Source organism: Homarus americanus, unplaced genomic scaffold, assembly GCF_018991925.1.
Source record: "Homarus americanus isolate GMGI-L3 unplaced genomic scaffold, GMGI_Hamer_2.0 scaffold16219, whole genome shotgun sequence".
In the NCBI taxonomy this organism is placed as follows: domain Eukaryota; kingdom Metazoa; phylum Arthropoda; class Malacostraca; order Decapoda; family Nephropidae; genus Homarus; species Homarus americanus.
In genome coordinates, this window is record NW_024747010.1 from 1 (window position 1) to 17,965 (window position 17,965).

A 17,965-nucleotide genomic window follows, 5' to 3' on the forward strand; every position below is an offset into this window, starting at 1 on the left:
ATCGTTCGGTGCAAATAACAGCCAATAGGAAAACAGAACAGTCAGTCAGCACAACACCCCAACTTATATTTTCCTGTTTCGATGTTATTCTCCTTCACATTGTTCATGAGGAAGATGATGCCAAATATTTGTGGTAGGTGTCTTTATTGCGCGTCATATCTCCCATTGCTCTAAATAGTGCAGAGACCAACACCCCAAGACCCTCTGGGCACCATAGGCCTCCATTGCCTAACAAGTGCGGCGCTGTAGGGGCCGGGGCAACAGCGCAACGGCCCCTTCAGGACGTGGCTTCCCCAAGGGCTGGCAGGGGTGCGGCGCTCCCAGGCAGGGGCCCCTCTCCAGGGGCAACAGCGTGCAGGTGTCCCTGTCAGGGGCTGTGGTATCCTCCAGACTCATCCAGAGGGTCTGGTGCAGGTCCTCCTGGGCGCGGCGCCCGTGGGGAATTCCCTCCAAGGGCGCTTGGGGCCCTGGGCTCTCTGCTGGGGTGGGCTCTCTCCTGGACTGACCCTCTCCAGGGGCAGCGACGCCCCAAGGGCCCCTGACATGGGCTGTGACGTCTCAAGGGGCCTAATGGGCAGTGGCGCCCAGGAGTCTTCCAAGGCGTGGGCGCTCCCAAGGACCTCCCAGATGCTGAGGCAGTACTAGGGGCCTCAAAGGGTGGCAGCGTCTTTGGGGCCCTACGGGAGGCAGGTCCTCCTGGGGGTGGCAATCCCAGGGACCCTACAGGGGCAGTGGCCCCAGGGCCATCCACAGTGGGGCATTGTCATCCATTGGCCGGCTTGAACCTACAGGACCCTCCCAGGGTGGTGGTGGCCCCACCCAGGCACCAGGGGCGACAGCCACCCGAGGCCTTACCAGGGACAACAACACCTGGGCCCTCTCTATGGTGTGCGTCCCAAAGCCTCCAGGCCGGTGCCTCTGGAAGCCTCCCAAGCAATCGCCTTCAGGGCTGTGTGCGCTAGAAGCACACAGGCGACATCATGCAAGGGCACTGGAAGGTGGAACCCCTATAGGCCACAGAGGCTGTGTGGCCTCCCAGGAGCCTCTTCCAGGCTGTGGCCCCTGAGTCTCTCTCAGGAGCAGCGGCGCCGCAGACCTCCCAAAAGCAGCGGATCCTTAGGGGCCTACCGTGGCTGTGGCTTCCAGGACCTCTTCTAGAGCTGTGGAGTCCCCCGTGCCCTCCAAGGGCAGCAGCGCCCCTCAGGGCCTCCACGGTGGTGGGGCTCCCAGGGGAACCCCTCCAGGCGTGGCGTTCCTGGGGCCCTATTGAGGCGGCCTCACCAGGATCCTTTGCTTCATGGTTGTGGTGTGGCGCATTAGCGTCTGAACAACAATCCTACTTAACACGTTGGTGTGGACTAAATGTAAATCCACCAAATAACAATAATGGAGAACAGAGCAGTCAGTCAGCATAACACCCCAACTTATGTTTTTCTGTTCGTCTTTATTCTCCTTCACATTGTTCATGAGGGAAGATGATACTGGAAATGTTAGCAGGCGGTGTATTTATTTAACGTCATATCTCCATTGTTCTCGTGGTGCAGACAGCTGCCCCAGAGACCCCTCACAGGTCAGCGTTCCCTAGAGCCTCCCATTTTGCCCCTAACAGGTCTTGGCCGCTTCATGAGGAGCATTCCAGAGACAACAGAGCATGGCAGCCCTTCCGCAGTGTGGCTTAAGGAGCCCAACTTGGTTGCCGGCGCTCACAGGCCCTCTCAGGGCAACAGCATACAGGGGTCCCTGTCAGGGGCCTTGGTATCCTCAGGGCCTCTTCAGGGCTCTGGTGTCTCTAGGAGCCCTCCTATGGGCAGCAGCGCTCCTGGGACATTCCAAGAGCAGCAAGGTGGATGGGGCTCTCCTTGGGGTGGATATGCTCCTGCAAACTCTCAGGGGCAGTGACGCCCCAAGGGACCCATGATGACATGGGCTGTGACGTCCCAAGCAGCCTGTGAGGGCAATAGCGCCCAGGGTCCTTCAGGGGATGGGCGCTCCCAAGGGACCTCCCAGGTCACTGAGGTGGTGGGCCCTCAAAGGGTGGCGGCGTCTGGGGGCCCTACCACAGGGGCCTTGGGTTCTCGCCAAGGAGTGGGGCGATCCCAGGACCCTGCCAGGGGCAGTGGCGCCCCAGTGTCCCACCATTGGCCGGCAGACCTGAGACCCTCCCGGGGTGGTGGTGGCCCCACAGACCTTCCAGGGCGGCTGGCGCACCCGAGCCTTACCAGGGACAGCACCCCATGGGCCCTCTCTGTCAGTGGCAGCAACGTCCTGAGGCTGGCCCTTTTCAAAGTAGCGGTGCCTCCAAAGACCCCTCCCAAGGGCAGTCAGCTGACCCCCAAGGGCCCTGCCAGGCGTGGCCAGCAGCTCCCAGGGGCCCTGCCCTGGGGCAGCATCGCCTGCAAGGGGCACTGGAAGGTGGGCTCAATGGAGGCCTGCCAGGCTGTAGCCTCCCAAGGGCCTCTTCCAGGGGCTCTTCAGGCCCAGGTCTCTCTCAGGGCAGCGGCGCCTCAGGGGCCCTCCCAAAAAGCGGCTGGGACCTTAGAGGCTACCGTGGCTGTAACAGGACTCTTCACGAACATGGGGTCCCGTGCCCTCCCAAGGGCGGCGGCGCCCCTGGGGAGCCCTCCCACGGTGGTGGGGCTCCCAGGGGAGCCCTCCCAGAGGCAGCAGCGATCCCAGGGGAGCCCCTAATGGGCCCTCTTGGGATCCTTGGCTAGCCCAGTTTGTGGTGTCAGTATGTGCGTGCGAACAGCAATCCTGCTTAACTGTGATTGGTGGACTAAATATTAAATCCACAGAAATAACGTAATAGGAGAACAAGAACAGTCCAGTCAGCATAACACAACTTATGTTTTTCCTGTTCGATATTTATTCTCCTTCACATTGTTCATGAGGAAGACCTTGCAAATGTTGTGGGCAGTGTATTTATTTAACGTCACTTATCTCCCATTGTTCTAAATGGTAGACCAACTGCCCCAGAGACATATAAGGTCAACTGCTCCTAGACTCCCATTTGCCCCTAACAGGTGCAGGCGCTGCAGAAATTCCCAGGGGCAACAGGCGCGCAGCCCTTCCAGGGGCAGTGGCCCCAAGGGCCCAACTTGGGGAACAGGGCCCTCTCAGGGCAGCAGCGGCCGTGTCCCTGTCAGGGGCTGTATGGTATCCTCAGGGCCTATTCAGTGGAGCCACAGCGTCACAGAGTCCTCCTAGGCGCGGCGGCGCCCATTAGAGGCCCTCCCAGGGGCAACCAGGGCCCCTGGAGCTCCTTTGGGGTGGAAGCTCTCCTGGACCCTCTCAGGGGCAGCGACGCCCCAAGGGCCCCTGGCATCAGGCTGCCAGCGTCTCAAGGGGCCCTATTGGGGCGATGGCGCCCAGGAGTCTTCAAGGGGCGTGGGCCGGCTCCCAAGGACCTCCCAGATGCTGAGGGCGGTACAGGGAGCCCTCACAAGGGTGGCGGCGTCTTTGGGACCCTACCGCGGAGGCTGGAGTCCTCACCAGGGGCAGCAATCCCAGGGACCCCTGCCGGGGCAGTGCCCCCCCCAGGGCCATCCACGGGTGGGGCGCCCCAAGTCCCCACCGACCCTGGCCGGCGAACCTGCAGGGACCTCCCAGAGGTGGTGGTGGCCCTGAGCCTTCAGGGGCGACTGCGCACCCAGGGGCCTTACAGGACAGCACCCCATGGGGCCTCTCTATGGTGGTAACGGCTCTGGGGTCCCTTTTCAAGACCAGCGATGCCTCCAAAGACCTCCAAGGGCAGTCGTGACCCCGGAGCCTGCCGTGTGGCGGCAACTCCAGGAGCCCTGCTGGGGCAGCATAACCCGCAGGGTCACTTCCGGGGAGTCAGTTGAGCCCCGGGGCCTGGGACTCTTAGCACTCAGGGGCCTCTTCCAGGGGCTGTCGCGGGGGCCCTGCCGGGCTGTAGCACTCGGGAGCTCCAGGGCTGTCCCTTTGGGGGCATTCTCCAGGGCAGTGGCCCTCAGGCATTCCTAAAATGGCCGGATCGCCGGGGCCTACCAGAATACTGACTTTGGGACCTCCAGGGGCTGTGGAGCCCCAGGGCCCTCCATGGTTGGCAGGGCTCCCAGAAGCACCAGGGCAGCAGCAGCGATCTGGGGGCCCTATTAGAAGCGGCCCCTGTAAAGTCAACACAGCTGCCCAATTTGGCGAGTGTGGTACATGTGCATACCACAGCAGTCATGCTTAACTCTGGGTGGTGGACTAAATGTAAGTCACCAAATAACGTAATGGGAGAACAGAGCAGTCAGTCAGCCTGCACCGCTTATGTTTTCCTGTTCGATATTTATTCTCCTTATTTGTTAGGGAAGATGATGCTGGAATGTTTGTGGGCAGTGTATTTATTTAACGTCATATCTCCCATTATTCGTGCAGAACCAACTGGGGGCCCTACAGGGTCAGCTTTCCTGGAGCCCTCCCATTTGCTCTAACAGGTGCGGCTCACTCGAGGGGCATTCCCAGGAGCAACAAGCGCACCGCGCGGCCCTTCCAGGGGCAGTGGCTTCAAGGGCCCAACTTGGGGGTGCCGCCGCTCCCGGGGCCCCTCTGGGGGAACAGCAGCGGCCACAGGTGTCCCTGTCAGGGCTGTATGGTATCCTGGGCCTCTTCCAGAGCTCTGGCGTCCGGGGCCCCTAGGGGCAACAGCGCCTGGGACCCTCCAAGGGCAGCGGGGCCCCTGGGGTCTCCTTGAGGGGTGGAGGCCTTTCCTGGACCCTCTGGGGCAGCGCTCTAGGGGTCTCCCATTTTCCCTACCAGGTGCGTCACTCCCAGTGGCATTTCCAGGATTGACAGCGCACCTGAGTAGCCTTCCTGGGCAGCCTTTAGAGGCCCAATGGTGGCAGAGACTCCAGGGATTCCCAGGCAACAGTACAGTGGCCCTCACAGGGGCAGCGGCGTTCCTTAGCCCAACTGGGGTGTTGGCGCTCCAGGGCCCCTGCCAGGATGTGGCGCCCCCAGAAGCCATCGAGGACCCTCCAGATGCTGAGGCGTTACTAGGGGTCCTCCCAAGGAAGCAGCGCCCTCAGGGCCCCAGAGTTTGAGACTCCAGCGCCTGCCAGGGTCAGTGGCGCCCAGGTGCCATTCAAAGAATGGCGGCACCCCAGGGGCCATCCACGGGTGGTGGTGCAACAGCCCACAGGGGTGGTGTGCCCCAAGGCCCTCCCGGTGTGGTGGCTCTTCAGGGGCCTCACAGGGGCGACAGCACACCAGGGAGCCCCTGGGCAACTCAGGGCCCTCTCTGTGGGTGGTAACGTCTCTGGGGCCCTCTCAATGGCGGCGGCTCTCCTGAAGAGGGCCTCCCAGGGGAACAGCAGTACACGCAATAAGCTCCTTCAATGGACTGCAGCACCTAGGGGTCGTCCTAGGTGTTGTAGTTAACCTAAGGACCTTCCATGGTCAGCTGCTTAAAGACCTTCCCAGAGTGGCTTAGGCGCCTTTCTGTGGCTGCGTTGTCCCTCCCAGGGCGGAGACGCTTTCAGGGTCCCTCCCAGGCGCTGGGGGCTCGGCCAGGGGCCCATCAAGGGCTGTGGCACCGCCAGCTCTCCTGTTGCGCAGTCGCCTGGGGGCCTCCATGGGCAACAGTGCATCTAGGGTCCTCCCAGCAGCGTGGCGTCTCCAGGGGCCTTCCTTGTGGGTGGCAGTGGCCCCAACGTCTGTGCTCAGGGCGAGTCACCCCTAAGGGAAAACCCACGGACAGTGGCGGCACCAGCAGCCCTTGGCAGAACAGCGCCGCCTCCCAGGGGACTACTCCCAGTGGTGGCAGGGATCCCAGGGACCATCCTGGGGTGCTGGTGCCCCAGAGCCCTGCACTTGCAGCAGCGCCTCCATGGGCCCTCCGTGGGCCGTCAGTGCCCCAAGAGCTCTCCCAGGGCGATGGTTTCTCAGTGGCCCTCCTAGGACGGCACGCAGGGGCTCTCGCAGGGCTGCAGCACCTCCAGGGGCCCTCCTAGGGGTGGTAGTACAGCCTCACAGGGGCTGTTGGGACCCAGAGGCCTGCCGTGCTGCAGTGCTTCCATGGGCCTTCTCGAGGGCTTTGGCACCTTCAGGGGCCCCTCCCAGGCGGCAGTGCCGTGAGGGGTTCTCCAGGGGTGGTCACCCCCCCAGGGACCTTCCAGGGAACGACAGCTACCAGTGTCTCCCAGCAGTGGCATCCCCTCAGGGGCCCTCTCAAGATCTGCGACCCCAGGGCCCCTCCCAAGGGCAGTAGCGCCCCTAGGGGCTCCGCCACCGTCGGCAGTGCCCAGGGGCTCTCCCAGGGTGGTGGTTTCCCCAGGATCCTCATGGTGGCAGTGGCTCCCATGGACCATTCGCAGGGCAGTAGCGCCCAAGGGTATCTCCCAGTGGTGGCAGCACAGAGATCTTCTCATGGTGGCGTCCCCAGATGCCCTCCAGGGGTGTGGTGCCCTGAGGACACTCCCAGTGATGATAGTGCCTCGAGGTCCTTCTGCACGTGGTGCCCAAGGGACCTTCCCAGGTCCGTAACGTCCCAGGGGAATATCCCAGGGACCCTCCCAGGGTCAGTAACGTCCGAGGGAATATCCAGGGGACCCTCCACAGGGTTGGCAGCCTCCTCCGGGGACTCTCTCGCAGTTGCAGCACCGCCAAGGGCCCTTCAAGGTGGTGGGCCCCAGGAACTCTCAAAGCCGATGGGGCCCCAGGGACCCTCTCAGGGCAGCTGGGCCCCAGAATCCCTCCACAGGCGATGGCGCCTCAGGGAGACCTCAGTGACCTCAGGTGCGGCGGGGTCCGAGAGACCCCCTCGTAATCGACCAAGGGGACTTTCCCAGGGGGAGGCGACCCCAAGGAACCTCCCAGGGTGCGGCGCGCCCCTCTCAGGGGCTCAGCTACTCAGGGGCCCTTCCATGGAGTTGGTACACCAGGGACCTTTCCGGCTGCGCAGCTTGAGCCCTCCCAATGATCTCTTTGGCGGGGACCTTCCCGGCAGCATGGGTACCAGCGTGTAGCGCATCCGTTCTCTCCCAGCGGTAGCAGCACCCAGGAATCTCGGGGCTGCAGCACTCCCCAGGGGCCTCGTTGCGGCGATGGTGCCCCAGGGACCCTTCAAGCGGCGACGACCCAGGGATTCTCCCAGGGCAGCACCCAAGACCCACCTGGGAGGGCCCTAGGGTGATGCAGCCGCTGCGGGGCTCCTAGGGGCCTACCGTCGCCCTGAGGCACCGTCGCCCCGGGGAGCCCCGTCTCGCATGGGATGCCCCTGTGGGCGGCGCCGTCCCTGGGGCGCCGCCAAGCCCCCTGTGAGGTCTCTGGGGCGAAGAACCTGTAGGGCCACTGGATTCAGTAGTTTTGCTCTATTTAGAACTCTGTGAAATCTAAATACCGCTCATCACATTTCCGGTATCATCGCATCCTGAAAGGTATGGAGAATAATATCAACAGGAAAACATAAGTTGTGGCATTGCGATGACTGGCTGCTCTCTTCTCCTACTGGCTGTAATTTGGTGAGTTAAAATAATCCCACCAATCAGTTTAGTTTAGGACTGCCCTGGGTGGTCCCTGGGGTCGACGCTTTTATGAGGGTCCTGGAAGGATCCTGGGTGCCGCCGCCCTGGGGTCACTGGTCACGTCTGGCACCGCCGCCTGGGAGGGTTCCCAGGGGTACCGCCATCCTTGAGAGGGAGTCCCAGGCGCCGCCACCCTGGAAAGGTCACTGGTGGCGCCTCCGCCTGGAAGGGGTCACTGGTGGCACCGCCGCCCTGGGAGGGTCGCTGGGGCGCCACCAGCCTGGGAGGTCCCTGGGAGCGCCACGAGACGGAAGGTCCCTGGAGGTGCCGCGTGTGAGGGTGGAGGCGTGCAGGGAGGAGTGTGAGGAGAGGTATGTGAGGAGGAGGCGTGCCAGGGGGCGTGTGAGTGAGGCGTGTGAAGGGACCGTGAGTGATGGAACAGGAAGAACACAAGACCATTATATAAACGTGACAAACACGCCCTCTATAAATGCCTCAGTCCTCCTGCACTTTTTTTTTATTTTTACATTTTATTTTTTTACTTCCTATTCTTTCTCAGTTCCTCTTCATTTTTTTTTAGTGACTATATTTTTATCTATTATTCTTATCATCATTATTCAACTTCTTCCTAACTTTATATTGTCTTTTAATTTGTTTCTTCTTTTGTTCTGTTATTTTCTAGTCTAATTTATTCTTGTAATTTTTTAAGTACGTTCAATATTTATCTCTGAAACTAACCTGAACATTAAAACAAACAAACAAATAACATCTCTCTCTCTCTCTCTCTCTCTCTCTCTCTCAAAGAGTGATTTCATGACTGTTCGTGTGGGCGATATACACGTTCATACACACGGACATAGACTACACACAAATATACACATATATACACATACGCACAGAGATACGATTATTAAAATGCACAAACACACACACACACACACACACACACACACACACACACACACACACACACACACACACACACACACACACATACACTTTCCCCACAAAACACACAATGGCCCGCAAATAACGCACATATCATTACATAACATTACGCTTTCATGCTGAGTACAGGAGGCACGAGTCACGGAGGCCACGGAATTAATACCGTCAGGAGGCCACGGAATTGTCGGTCACAGGGCCACCGAGTTATCCGGTCAAGAGAACGGATATCCGGCCATCAGGAACGGTTAGGCAACGGTGTGGGGAGCGAATGATGAGGAGGGTGTGGGAGGGGAGTGGGAGGAGTGGGAGGGAGGAGGAGGGAGTGGGAGGAGAAGGGAGGAGGAAGGGGGGATTGGAAGGGGGGAAGGAGAGGGAGTGGGGAGGAGGGGAGTGGGAGGGAGGGTGGGAAGGAGGGGGAGGGGGGTGGGAAGGGAGGGGGAGGGAGAGGGTGGGAGGGAGGGAGTGGGAGGATGGGGAGGAGGTGGGAGGGAGGGAGGAGGATGGGAGAGGGGTGGGATGGGGAGATGGGTGGGGAGGAGGAAGGGAAGAGGGAAGGGAGAGAGGTTGGGAGGCTAGTGTTGGATAATGCCTCGGCCTCTCCCTTCTATCCTTCTCCTTTCTCCACCCTGCCCCCTCCACCCCTCCTCAGTTGCTCCCCTACCCATTCACCCCTCATCCTCACCCTCCTCCCCCCTTGTCACGTTCCTTGTTGCTGTGACCTGAGGTTATAGCACAGAAAGGAGGGGAGGGAGGAGAGGGGAAAGAGGTGCCACCCAAAGTCTCCCCAGCAGACAGTGTTGAAATAACTTAATTGTGAACACACACACACACACACACACACTGTGACACACCCCACCACACGGTGTCCCCATGACCACGTGAGGTCCTTCAAATCAACACCTACAGACGAGTTACTGAACCATGAGGCCTATGTGACCTCACACAGCATAGCAAGAGACCAGCCCGGACCATCAACTGTAAACTATAATAATTTGTTTATTTCAATTCATGTTCCTTCTTCTTTCAGTAATGAAAGCTTTTGTTAAACGACCCACCCCATGTCTTTGTAGATAGTTATTTTTTTCTAATGTATATTCAGCCTTCGGGCTGCAGAACTTCAATAAACCTTTAATTATTATTATTATTATTATTATTATTATTATTATTATTATTATTATACACACACACACACACACACACACACACACACACATACACACACACACCTTGACACCGTTCTTCGTCTTGCTTTCATCTTGAATATTAGTTTTAGTATTATGAATTTCCTTGATGTATGTATGTATGTATGTATGTATGTATATGTATGTATGTATTGCTAGTCAGTAGTCAATTCTACATAAAAATCTCTATCTATCACTCTAAACTTACACACCTGATTAATTATCTATCAATCAACTCCTACACACCTGGGCATCTATCTATCACATACCTACATACCTTAGGAACTATTAATTAATCCTAAATACCTATACCTTGTAAAGTCGTATGCTCTAAGTTACAACACCTTCAAAGCCAACATCATAAACAGCCAGCACCTTGAAGTACCTGTCTCTAGATATACACAGGCACAGTATTCCTCAGACCTCACCTGGATCAGTTACGGCAGAAACCCTCACACATTCTGAAATTCCTCTTCTCACTTATTGGCCCCATGGAAACTTAAGACGTGACATATCCGTTATCTCCCTCACTTCTTTACCTCCCTCCTCTCTACCTACCTCCTCTCTACCTACCTCCCTTCCACCCACACACCCAATCATCACACTAACCGCGGCCTCAGAAAACTATCGCCTCTAACTATAAACCTGGAGTAAAAAAATATAAAAATAAGCAGAACAACAATTACGCTGGCAATCATTTGGGTTATTTTAGCGAGATATAAATTCTGATAGGTTCACCTCCTTTGATCTTAAAACGGAACGTTTTTGGTTGTGTTTATTGTTTGGAAATCTTTGGGCTTGTTGGGAGATTGTTATGACGATCAGGGGGGGGGAGGTTGTGGTTACCAGGGTGTGGGTATTTGTGTGGTGGTGGAGGTGTTGGAGAAAGGGGGAGGGTAAGGGAGGGGGTGATAAACGGTCAGAAAAGGGTTGGGGAGAAAATGGTGGAGTGGGTTAGAGAGGGGATGAGAGGTGTTGGGAAGGAAGGAGATGGGAGGGAAAGGAAGGAAGGAGGAAGTAAAGGGAAAGGAGAAGGAGAGAGGATGAATAGGTAAGAAAAGACAGAATAGGAGGAAGAGTTTACAGGATGTCTCAGAAAATGTTTGAAAACTTCGTGAGGACAATGTTGCAAAATATTTAACCAAGTGTGTGTACATTTGCTAAGACACACTCCGTATTACACAAATCATCTGGAAGAACACCCCTCCCTCCCATCCCATTTCCAGGGCTCATAATATCCTCATCCTAGATACACCCCTACTCCTCTATCCTCATCTGTCCAATCCTTCAATTCCCTCAACTAGGAAGCTTTCTACTGTCTAATCCTGTCTCTCTAGGACTCAGGGTACCATGGGGTCAGGTAGAATAAATACTCCTTCTCTGTTTTCGTTTAGTTCCATCCTAATTCCATCCTTGAGTTTTATTTCTCCTTTCCCTCGTTGGATATCACCTTCTCACCAATCCTTCATTTACGTAGAATACTCCTTTCCTATCCATCCTCTATCCTCCATCCTCCACTATTCCTCATTTCTCTAGTCGAGGATTTTATCAGCCATCCTAATTATCCTTCACCTTCTTCATTCTAATTCATTGCATTTCATCCTTATCCTCTTATCTTCATCTCCCTCTTCTAGGACCCTCAGAATCCATACCCCATTCATCCTCCATCTATCCTTCATCTATCCTTCATCCATCATCCATCTATCCTCTATCTCCTTCTCCTATCCTCTATCTAGCCTTCATCCATTCTCCATTAATCCCCCACCCATTCTCCACCTATCCTCCACCTATCCTGAACAGCACGATCACGCCGAGTCACTCATCCTCCTCTTGCCTCATCCTCCTCTCATCCTGATTCGTATCTTCACCTAATCGTTAATAACTATTCTTGTTCTGATAATATATTCTATACTTTCCTCTGGATGTAAGATTTAATATTCTTAATTTATTTCTCCTGATTTATTGCATTATTATCTTCTTAATGATAACTTCGGCATTAAATTTGGATATATTTAGATTTATAACATCAATGAAAATATATTTATTTCTCCTATAGTTATCTTGCCTTTTGAGGTATGTGTATGTATAATATTTTAATTTATTCAGTATACACTTTTATAGATATTAGGTACTGTAATTTCATACTTTTATATCTTTTTGTAAGTAGTTAATTTTTTTTCAAGTGAAGTTAAAGTTTTTTTCTCTATTTTTAACTTTGTATTTTTCATTTTGTTTATTTATGTAATTTATTTTATGGTAATCTATTTCATCATCAGTTCCTATAGCAAGAGAGTCTTTATAATCATTTTCTTTATCAACTTAATGACAGACAGACAGACAGACAGATAGACATACTGTGAAGGACATCAATAAATCTATCTACAGTATGAGGGTTATTCAGCATTAACTACTGTCTTTAACCCGAGTCAACACTGTCTTTATGATCAACTGTCTTTACCTAGGTCGACACTGTCTAACCTAGGTCGACACTTCTTTAACCAGGTCGACACTGTCTTTAACCTAGGTCGACACTGTCTTTAACCTGGTCGACACTGTCTTAACCCGAGTCAACACTGTCTTTAACCTGGGTCGACACTGTTCTTTAACCTAGTCGACACTGTCTTTAACCTAGGTCGACACTGTCTTTAACCTAAGTCGACACTGTCTTTAACCTAGGTCGACACTGTCTTTAACCTAGGTCGACACTGTCTTTAACCTAGGTCACTTTGTCTTTAACCTAGGTCGACACTGTCTTTAACCTAAGTCGACACTGTCTTTAACCTAGGTCGACACTGTCTTTAACCTAGGTCGACACTGTCTTTAACCTAAGTCGACACTGTCTTCAGTTTGTTTTACGTTCGACATCAAAACAGTGAACAGGTCTTGTTATTTGTGTCCCTCTAAGGACACATGACGAGCGAAGTGGGTGAAGAGGCTTGGAGAGGGAGGGAGGTAGGAGGAAAGGGATAGGGAGGGAGGAGGGAGGGACAAGGGAGAGGGAAGGAGGAGAGGAGAGAAGAGAGACACAGGAGAGAGAAAATAATAACCCTTGCTTAATCTTCTCCAGCCAACCCTCCCTCAACACCATCCACCGACGCCCTTCAAAGTGCTTGAAATTACTAGTATTGTGTAGCTCCCAAGGCGAAGTCCTTGTCCAATCAAGGACCTCCAGGCCAGTCCTCTTGACCAATCAACGACGTCACACAAATATAAGCCAATCAGAGAATCTTTTTGTAAATATAGGCCAATCAAGGACCTCTTGCAAACCTATCGCATCCAGTCAGCACGATTTTTGCGTTCTTTTAGGATCACACAAAAGAAAAAAAATTACCGTCAGATATCGTGAAGTAATTCCTCAGCGAGCAATAACTGTTACGATACAGCGCGTAGGATGTTATCAGGCGGATCACAGGCGGAGGAGGCGACTGTCATAATTAATAACATCTTGCATGTATTAGCAAAAAGGTGTAATGGCCAATTTCTGCATCGAGGTTTATCTTAAAGGGTTAGGGAGGGCGCGTATCACACTGGTAAGGCTTTGTCCACCTCTTTAATACGAGAATCAGATAATAACTTCATTTCTTTATCAGATAACTGACAAGAGGAAGAAAAAAAACCGAAAGAAACTTAACTAATATATAATTTAAGAGTTTAATATAAAGGAGAAATTTTTAAACCAAATTATAGGGTTTAAGCTAAGGATTAATTTGGAGAGATGTTAAGTGTTTTATGTGAGTGTTGTAACGTTTTATAAAAGGTAATTATAGTTTTGTTATAACCTTATTTTACATCAGATTAGGTTCAGGTAATCTTATGGCGAAAATCACAGTAAAGTCAAAGTGTTATTAGAAAATATTACTTGATATAATATTTTTTCTTCTGTAGTTTACGTGTGTGTGTGTGTGTGTGTGTGTGTGTGTGTGTGTGTGTGTGTGTGTGTGTGTGTGTGTGTGTGTGTGTGTGTGTGTGTGTGTGTGTGTGTGAAGATATAAGTACATGTGTGGGCATCAAGTCTTTGCTGAGGCATGGGTGTGGGCGTGGTTGTGGGTGTGGGTATGAGAGTGGGCGTGGTTGTGGGTGTGGGTATGAGAGTGGGCGTGGACATGGGCGTAGTCTTTCATGAAGTGAGCGTGATTGCTTGAGGACCAGAATACAACCTTGAGGTAGTACAGGCATCAGGAATGTAACCCTGAAAGCCTTGATGTGAACTATTAGTGGTTGATGTGTGATGGCTTTGTGACTATGTCGATGTTATGTACGTATACATGTGTGTGTGTGTGTGTGTGTGTGTGTGTGTGTGTGTGTGTGTGGAAAACGCTGCGCCGCCCCTCCCGCACTAGATGTAGCCCTCCACGTGTAACTTCTGTGAACGACTCTGCCGGTCCCGCCTCTTTAGTCATCTCAAAACTCACCAATGAAGGTGACATCCTAAATAACTCATATCATCTGTCATAGCTGGATGATCGTCATACTCGATTTTGAGCGACAGCAAAGTAGTAATAGTAGTAGTAGTAGTAGTAGTATGTAGAAAGAAATTTGTACGAGTCTACGTGATTATCCGTATATAGTGTGCAATGTACGTCCGTTAATCAGTAGATAAAGACAACCGCAGCAGATACAGTGTAAATGAACATGTGTAAAATATTATTTTAGCACAGAAGGACGAATGTGTTTCTGAAGCATAACTGTGCACAAGTGGGTGGTGCACAGACCTGCGTGAGTGTGCACAAGTGGGTGGTGCACAGACTTGCGTGAGTGTGCACAAGTGGATGGTGCACACTCCTGAGTGAGTGTGTGTTGGACTACAGGGAAATTCATGCCTGAGTGCGTCTGTATTTCTTTAATATACTGTTCACGAGTCTTCCTGTGTAGCAGCGTGAAGGGCGTGGTGATGGGGTGTGGTTAATGGTGTGGTGATGGTGTGGTGATGGTGTGGTGATGGAAGTGTGGTGACGTGTAGTGATGGGGTGTGGTAATGGTGTGGTAATGGTGTGGTGATGGTGGTGATGGAAGTGTGGTGATGGGGGTGTGGTAATGGTGTGGTAATGGTGTGGTGATGGGTGTGGTGATGGGGGGTGGTGACCAACCTGCCATATCTTCACCATCCATCTACCATACACACTATCCCTCACCCACCACAACCCCCTCCCTCACCCCTCCTCACCCACCACACCCCCTCCCTCACCTCTCCCTCCTTACCCTCTCACCCACCCTCTCCTCACCCTCCTCTCCACCCACCCCGTCCACCCATCCTCTCCCTCACCCACCCTCTCCCTCACCCACCTCTCCCTCCACCCACCTCCCCATCCACCCTCCCCCCATTCCACCTCCCCCTCACCCACCCTCTCCCTCACCCACCTCTCCCTCACCCCCTCCCCATCACCCCTCCCCCATCCCCCTCCCCACCCCCTCCCCACCCCCTCTCCCTCACCCACCATCCCCTCACCCCCCCATTCCCCACCCCTCCCCTCCCCACCCTCTCCTCACCCACCCCACCCCTCCCCTCCCCACCCCACCCTCTCCCTCACCCCACCCTCTCCATCACCCACCCCACCTCCCCCTCACCCACCCCTCTCCCTCCCACCCACCCTCTCCCCTCACCCCACCCCACCCTCCCCTCCCACCCACCCTCTCCCTCACCCCACCCTCTCCCTCACCCACCCACCTCCCCCTCACCCACCCTCTCCCCTCCACCCACCCTCTCCCTCACCCACCCACCCTCCCCCCTCCCCACCCACCCTCTCCCTCACCCACCCTCTCCCTCCCCACCCCACCCTCCCCTCCACCCACCTTCTCCTCACCCACCCTCTCCCTCCCCCACCCCCCACCCTCCCCTCACCCACCCTCTCCCTCACCCACCCTCTCCCTCACTCACCCCACCCTCCCCTCCACCACCCCTCTCCCTCACCCCACCCCTCCCCCCTCCACCCACCCCACCCTCCCCCTCCACCCACCTCTCCCCTCATCCACCCTCCCCACTGCCCCCCCATTCCACCTCCCCCCACCCCCTCCCTCCACCCACCCCTCCCCTCACCCCACCCCCTCCCCCTCCCCACCCCTCCACCCCACCCCCACCCCTCCTCCCTCACCCCACCCTCCCCTCACCCCACCTCTCCGTCTAAAACAACAGCAAAAACAAGAGAATGATGAGACAACCTGGTGTTTTATTAACTCCCCCACTGAGACAAAAAACAGAGAGAGAGAGAGAGAGAGAGAGAGAGAGAGGAGCAATATACAGAGAGAAAGATAGACAATTGAAATATATATATATTTTTTTTATATATATATATATATATATATATATATATAGAGAGAGAGAGAGAGAAAAGACAGACAGACAGAGGGACAGAAGACACCGTATGAGAGAGGAAGTAACGTTTGGTGGTGGGAACTTTCTCATCTTTGTTACACATTGTCCTGCCATTTACAAAACTGTGTGTGTGTGTGTGTGTGTGTGTGTGTGTGTGTGTGTGTGTGTGTGTTACAGTTACCTGCCTCCTTACCTTCCTCACCTGACGTCACTCTAGATTATAAGCATCAGGGAGGGGTTAAAGGTGAGACAAGAGAATATATAGTTTTGGAGTGGGTGGGTGGTGGGTGGGTGGAGTGGGTGAGTGGTGGTGGTGGAGTGGGTGGGTGGGTGGGTGGGTGAGCAGGTGGTGGTGAGGTGAGTGGGTGGGTGAGGTGGTGGAGTGGTGGGTGAGTGGTGGAGGTGGTGGGTGGTGGTGGTGGGTGGAGTGGGGTTAGTTGGATGGTTAGTTATCTTAGTCAGTTCACCAGTCAGTCAGATTGTCAGTCAGTACAGTAAACATATATGTCAATAATCAGTCAATCAATCAGTAAGTCAGTTAAAAATTCAGCCAGTCAGTCAGTCAATTTGCTAATCAGTCAGTCAGTCAGTCAATGTGTTGGTAGGTCAGTCAGTCAGTCAGTCAATTTGCTAATCAGTCAGTCAGTCAGTCAATTTGTTAGTGAGTGAGTCAGTCAGTCAATCAGTCAGTCAGGAGAAATATTCACTGGTCTAATTCACTCAGTCATATTCGAGTTAGTTCTATTTGTCTTATAATCTCACTTAATCTTACTTAATCTCGCTTCATTAATTCGAGCAAATGATTCAAATATTTTAATGTAATCAACGGAACTAATGGTAGCTCAGGTGAGAAGGAACCTGAGGCATGAATGAAACCTGTTCCTCGACACAACTGACCAACTTGAGTATAATAGTCTAGTACTGGGTGTGATGAGCCCCGGGAGAAGAAGGAAGAAGGAGGAAGGAGAAAGAAGAAGAAGAAGAAAGGAAAAAGAATGAGGAAGGAAGAAGAAAGAGGAAGAGAAAGAAAGAAAGAAGATGAAAGAAGAAAGAAGAAGAAGGAAGAAGCAAGAAAGAAGGAAGAAACAAAGAAAGAAAAGAAGAAAAAAGAAGAAGAAGAAAGAAGAAGAAGGAAGAAGAAAGAAGAAAAATACGAAGAAGAAGACGAAGAAGAAGAAGAAGTAGAAGAAGAAAGAAAAATTGGTATTTCTAACGCGCGTCAATAACGAAGTAACATTCTAGATGTTAAATGCAAGTTGCACAAAATAGTTTTATTGGTAACTTTACTTAATTGTAATTTTATTATTTTCGTAGTGGATAAATTCGACAGAAAAGGTGTAAAAAATGATATAATAATCGAGTGTGTTGGTGTAGAGGTGTGGTGGTGGAGTGTGTGTGTGTGTTGGTGTAGAGGTGTGGTGGTAGAGTGTGTTGGTGTAGAGTGTGTGGTGGTGTAGAGTGTATCGGTGTAGAGTGTGTCGGTGGAGTGTGCGGATGTGCTACTTACAAGCCATCGTGGCGGATAGCAACTCCCGAGCTACTTCTTGCAGGAGACCACCAGGAGACTACCAGGGAGACCACCAGGAGACCAATGCTTCCTCAGGCATTACCTCATCCGGTGACTTCTAGTAATTTATATGAAGAAAAAAAACATCTTCAATATTGTAGTTATAACATTCTCATTGAGCCACAGCCATTCGATCCTTGGTAATTAATTTTTTCTGGGGGAGGGAGGGGAAGGAGAGGAGGGGAGGGAGGGGAGAGGGATAGAGGGAGAGGGAGAGGGGAGGGGGAAGGCAAGTTTTTCTAACAGTGTTCAGTTAGATGACCGGATGTCTGTCATACTTCAGAAGCGGCCCTCTCTCTCTCTCTCTCTCTTTTTTCTCTCTCTCTCTCTCTCTCTCTCTCTCTCTCTCTCTCTCTCTTGAGGTACTGAATTTTCCTACTTCAGTTCGTTTCATAAATTGATAGTGATTCATAATAGTTTGCTCTCCTGTTATACTTCCTGGCCAGCAGAGATGTATACTTACAGTTTAATACTTGTAATACGTAAT

General features: G+C 53.0%; 1 protein-coding gene across 1 annotated transcript; it reads left to right on the forward strand.

Annotated features, from left to right (window-relative positions):
• Positions 1-1,917: 1,917 nt before the first annotated feature.
• On the forward strand, positions 1,918-3,698 carry LOC121879462 (collagen alpha-1(I) chain-like). Its single transcript, XM_042386110.1, has 2 exons — positions 1,918-2,628; positions 3,024-3,698. The coding sequence occupies exons 1-2, from the start codon at positions 1,918-1,920 to the stop codon at positions 3,696-3,698; spliced, it is 1,386 nt and encodes a 461-aa protein (XP_042242044.1).
• Positions 3,699-17,965: the final 14,267 nt, after the last annotated feature.

Coding starts and splice junctions, on each gene's coding strand:
- LOC121879462 (XM_042386110.1), top strand. CDS start 1,918: ATGACATGGGCTGTGACGTCCCAAGCAGCCTGTGAGGGCAATAGCGCC. Junction 2,629..3,023: donor CCCTGGGGAGCCCTCCCACG/GTGGTGGGGCTC, acceptor TGCCCCTAACAG/GTGCAGGCGCTGCAGAAATT.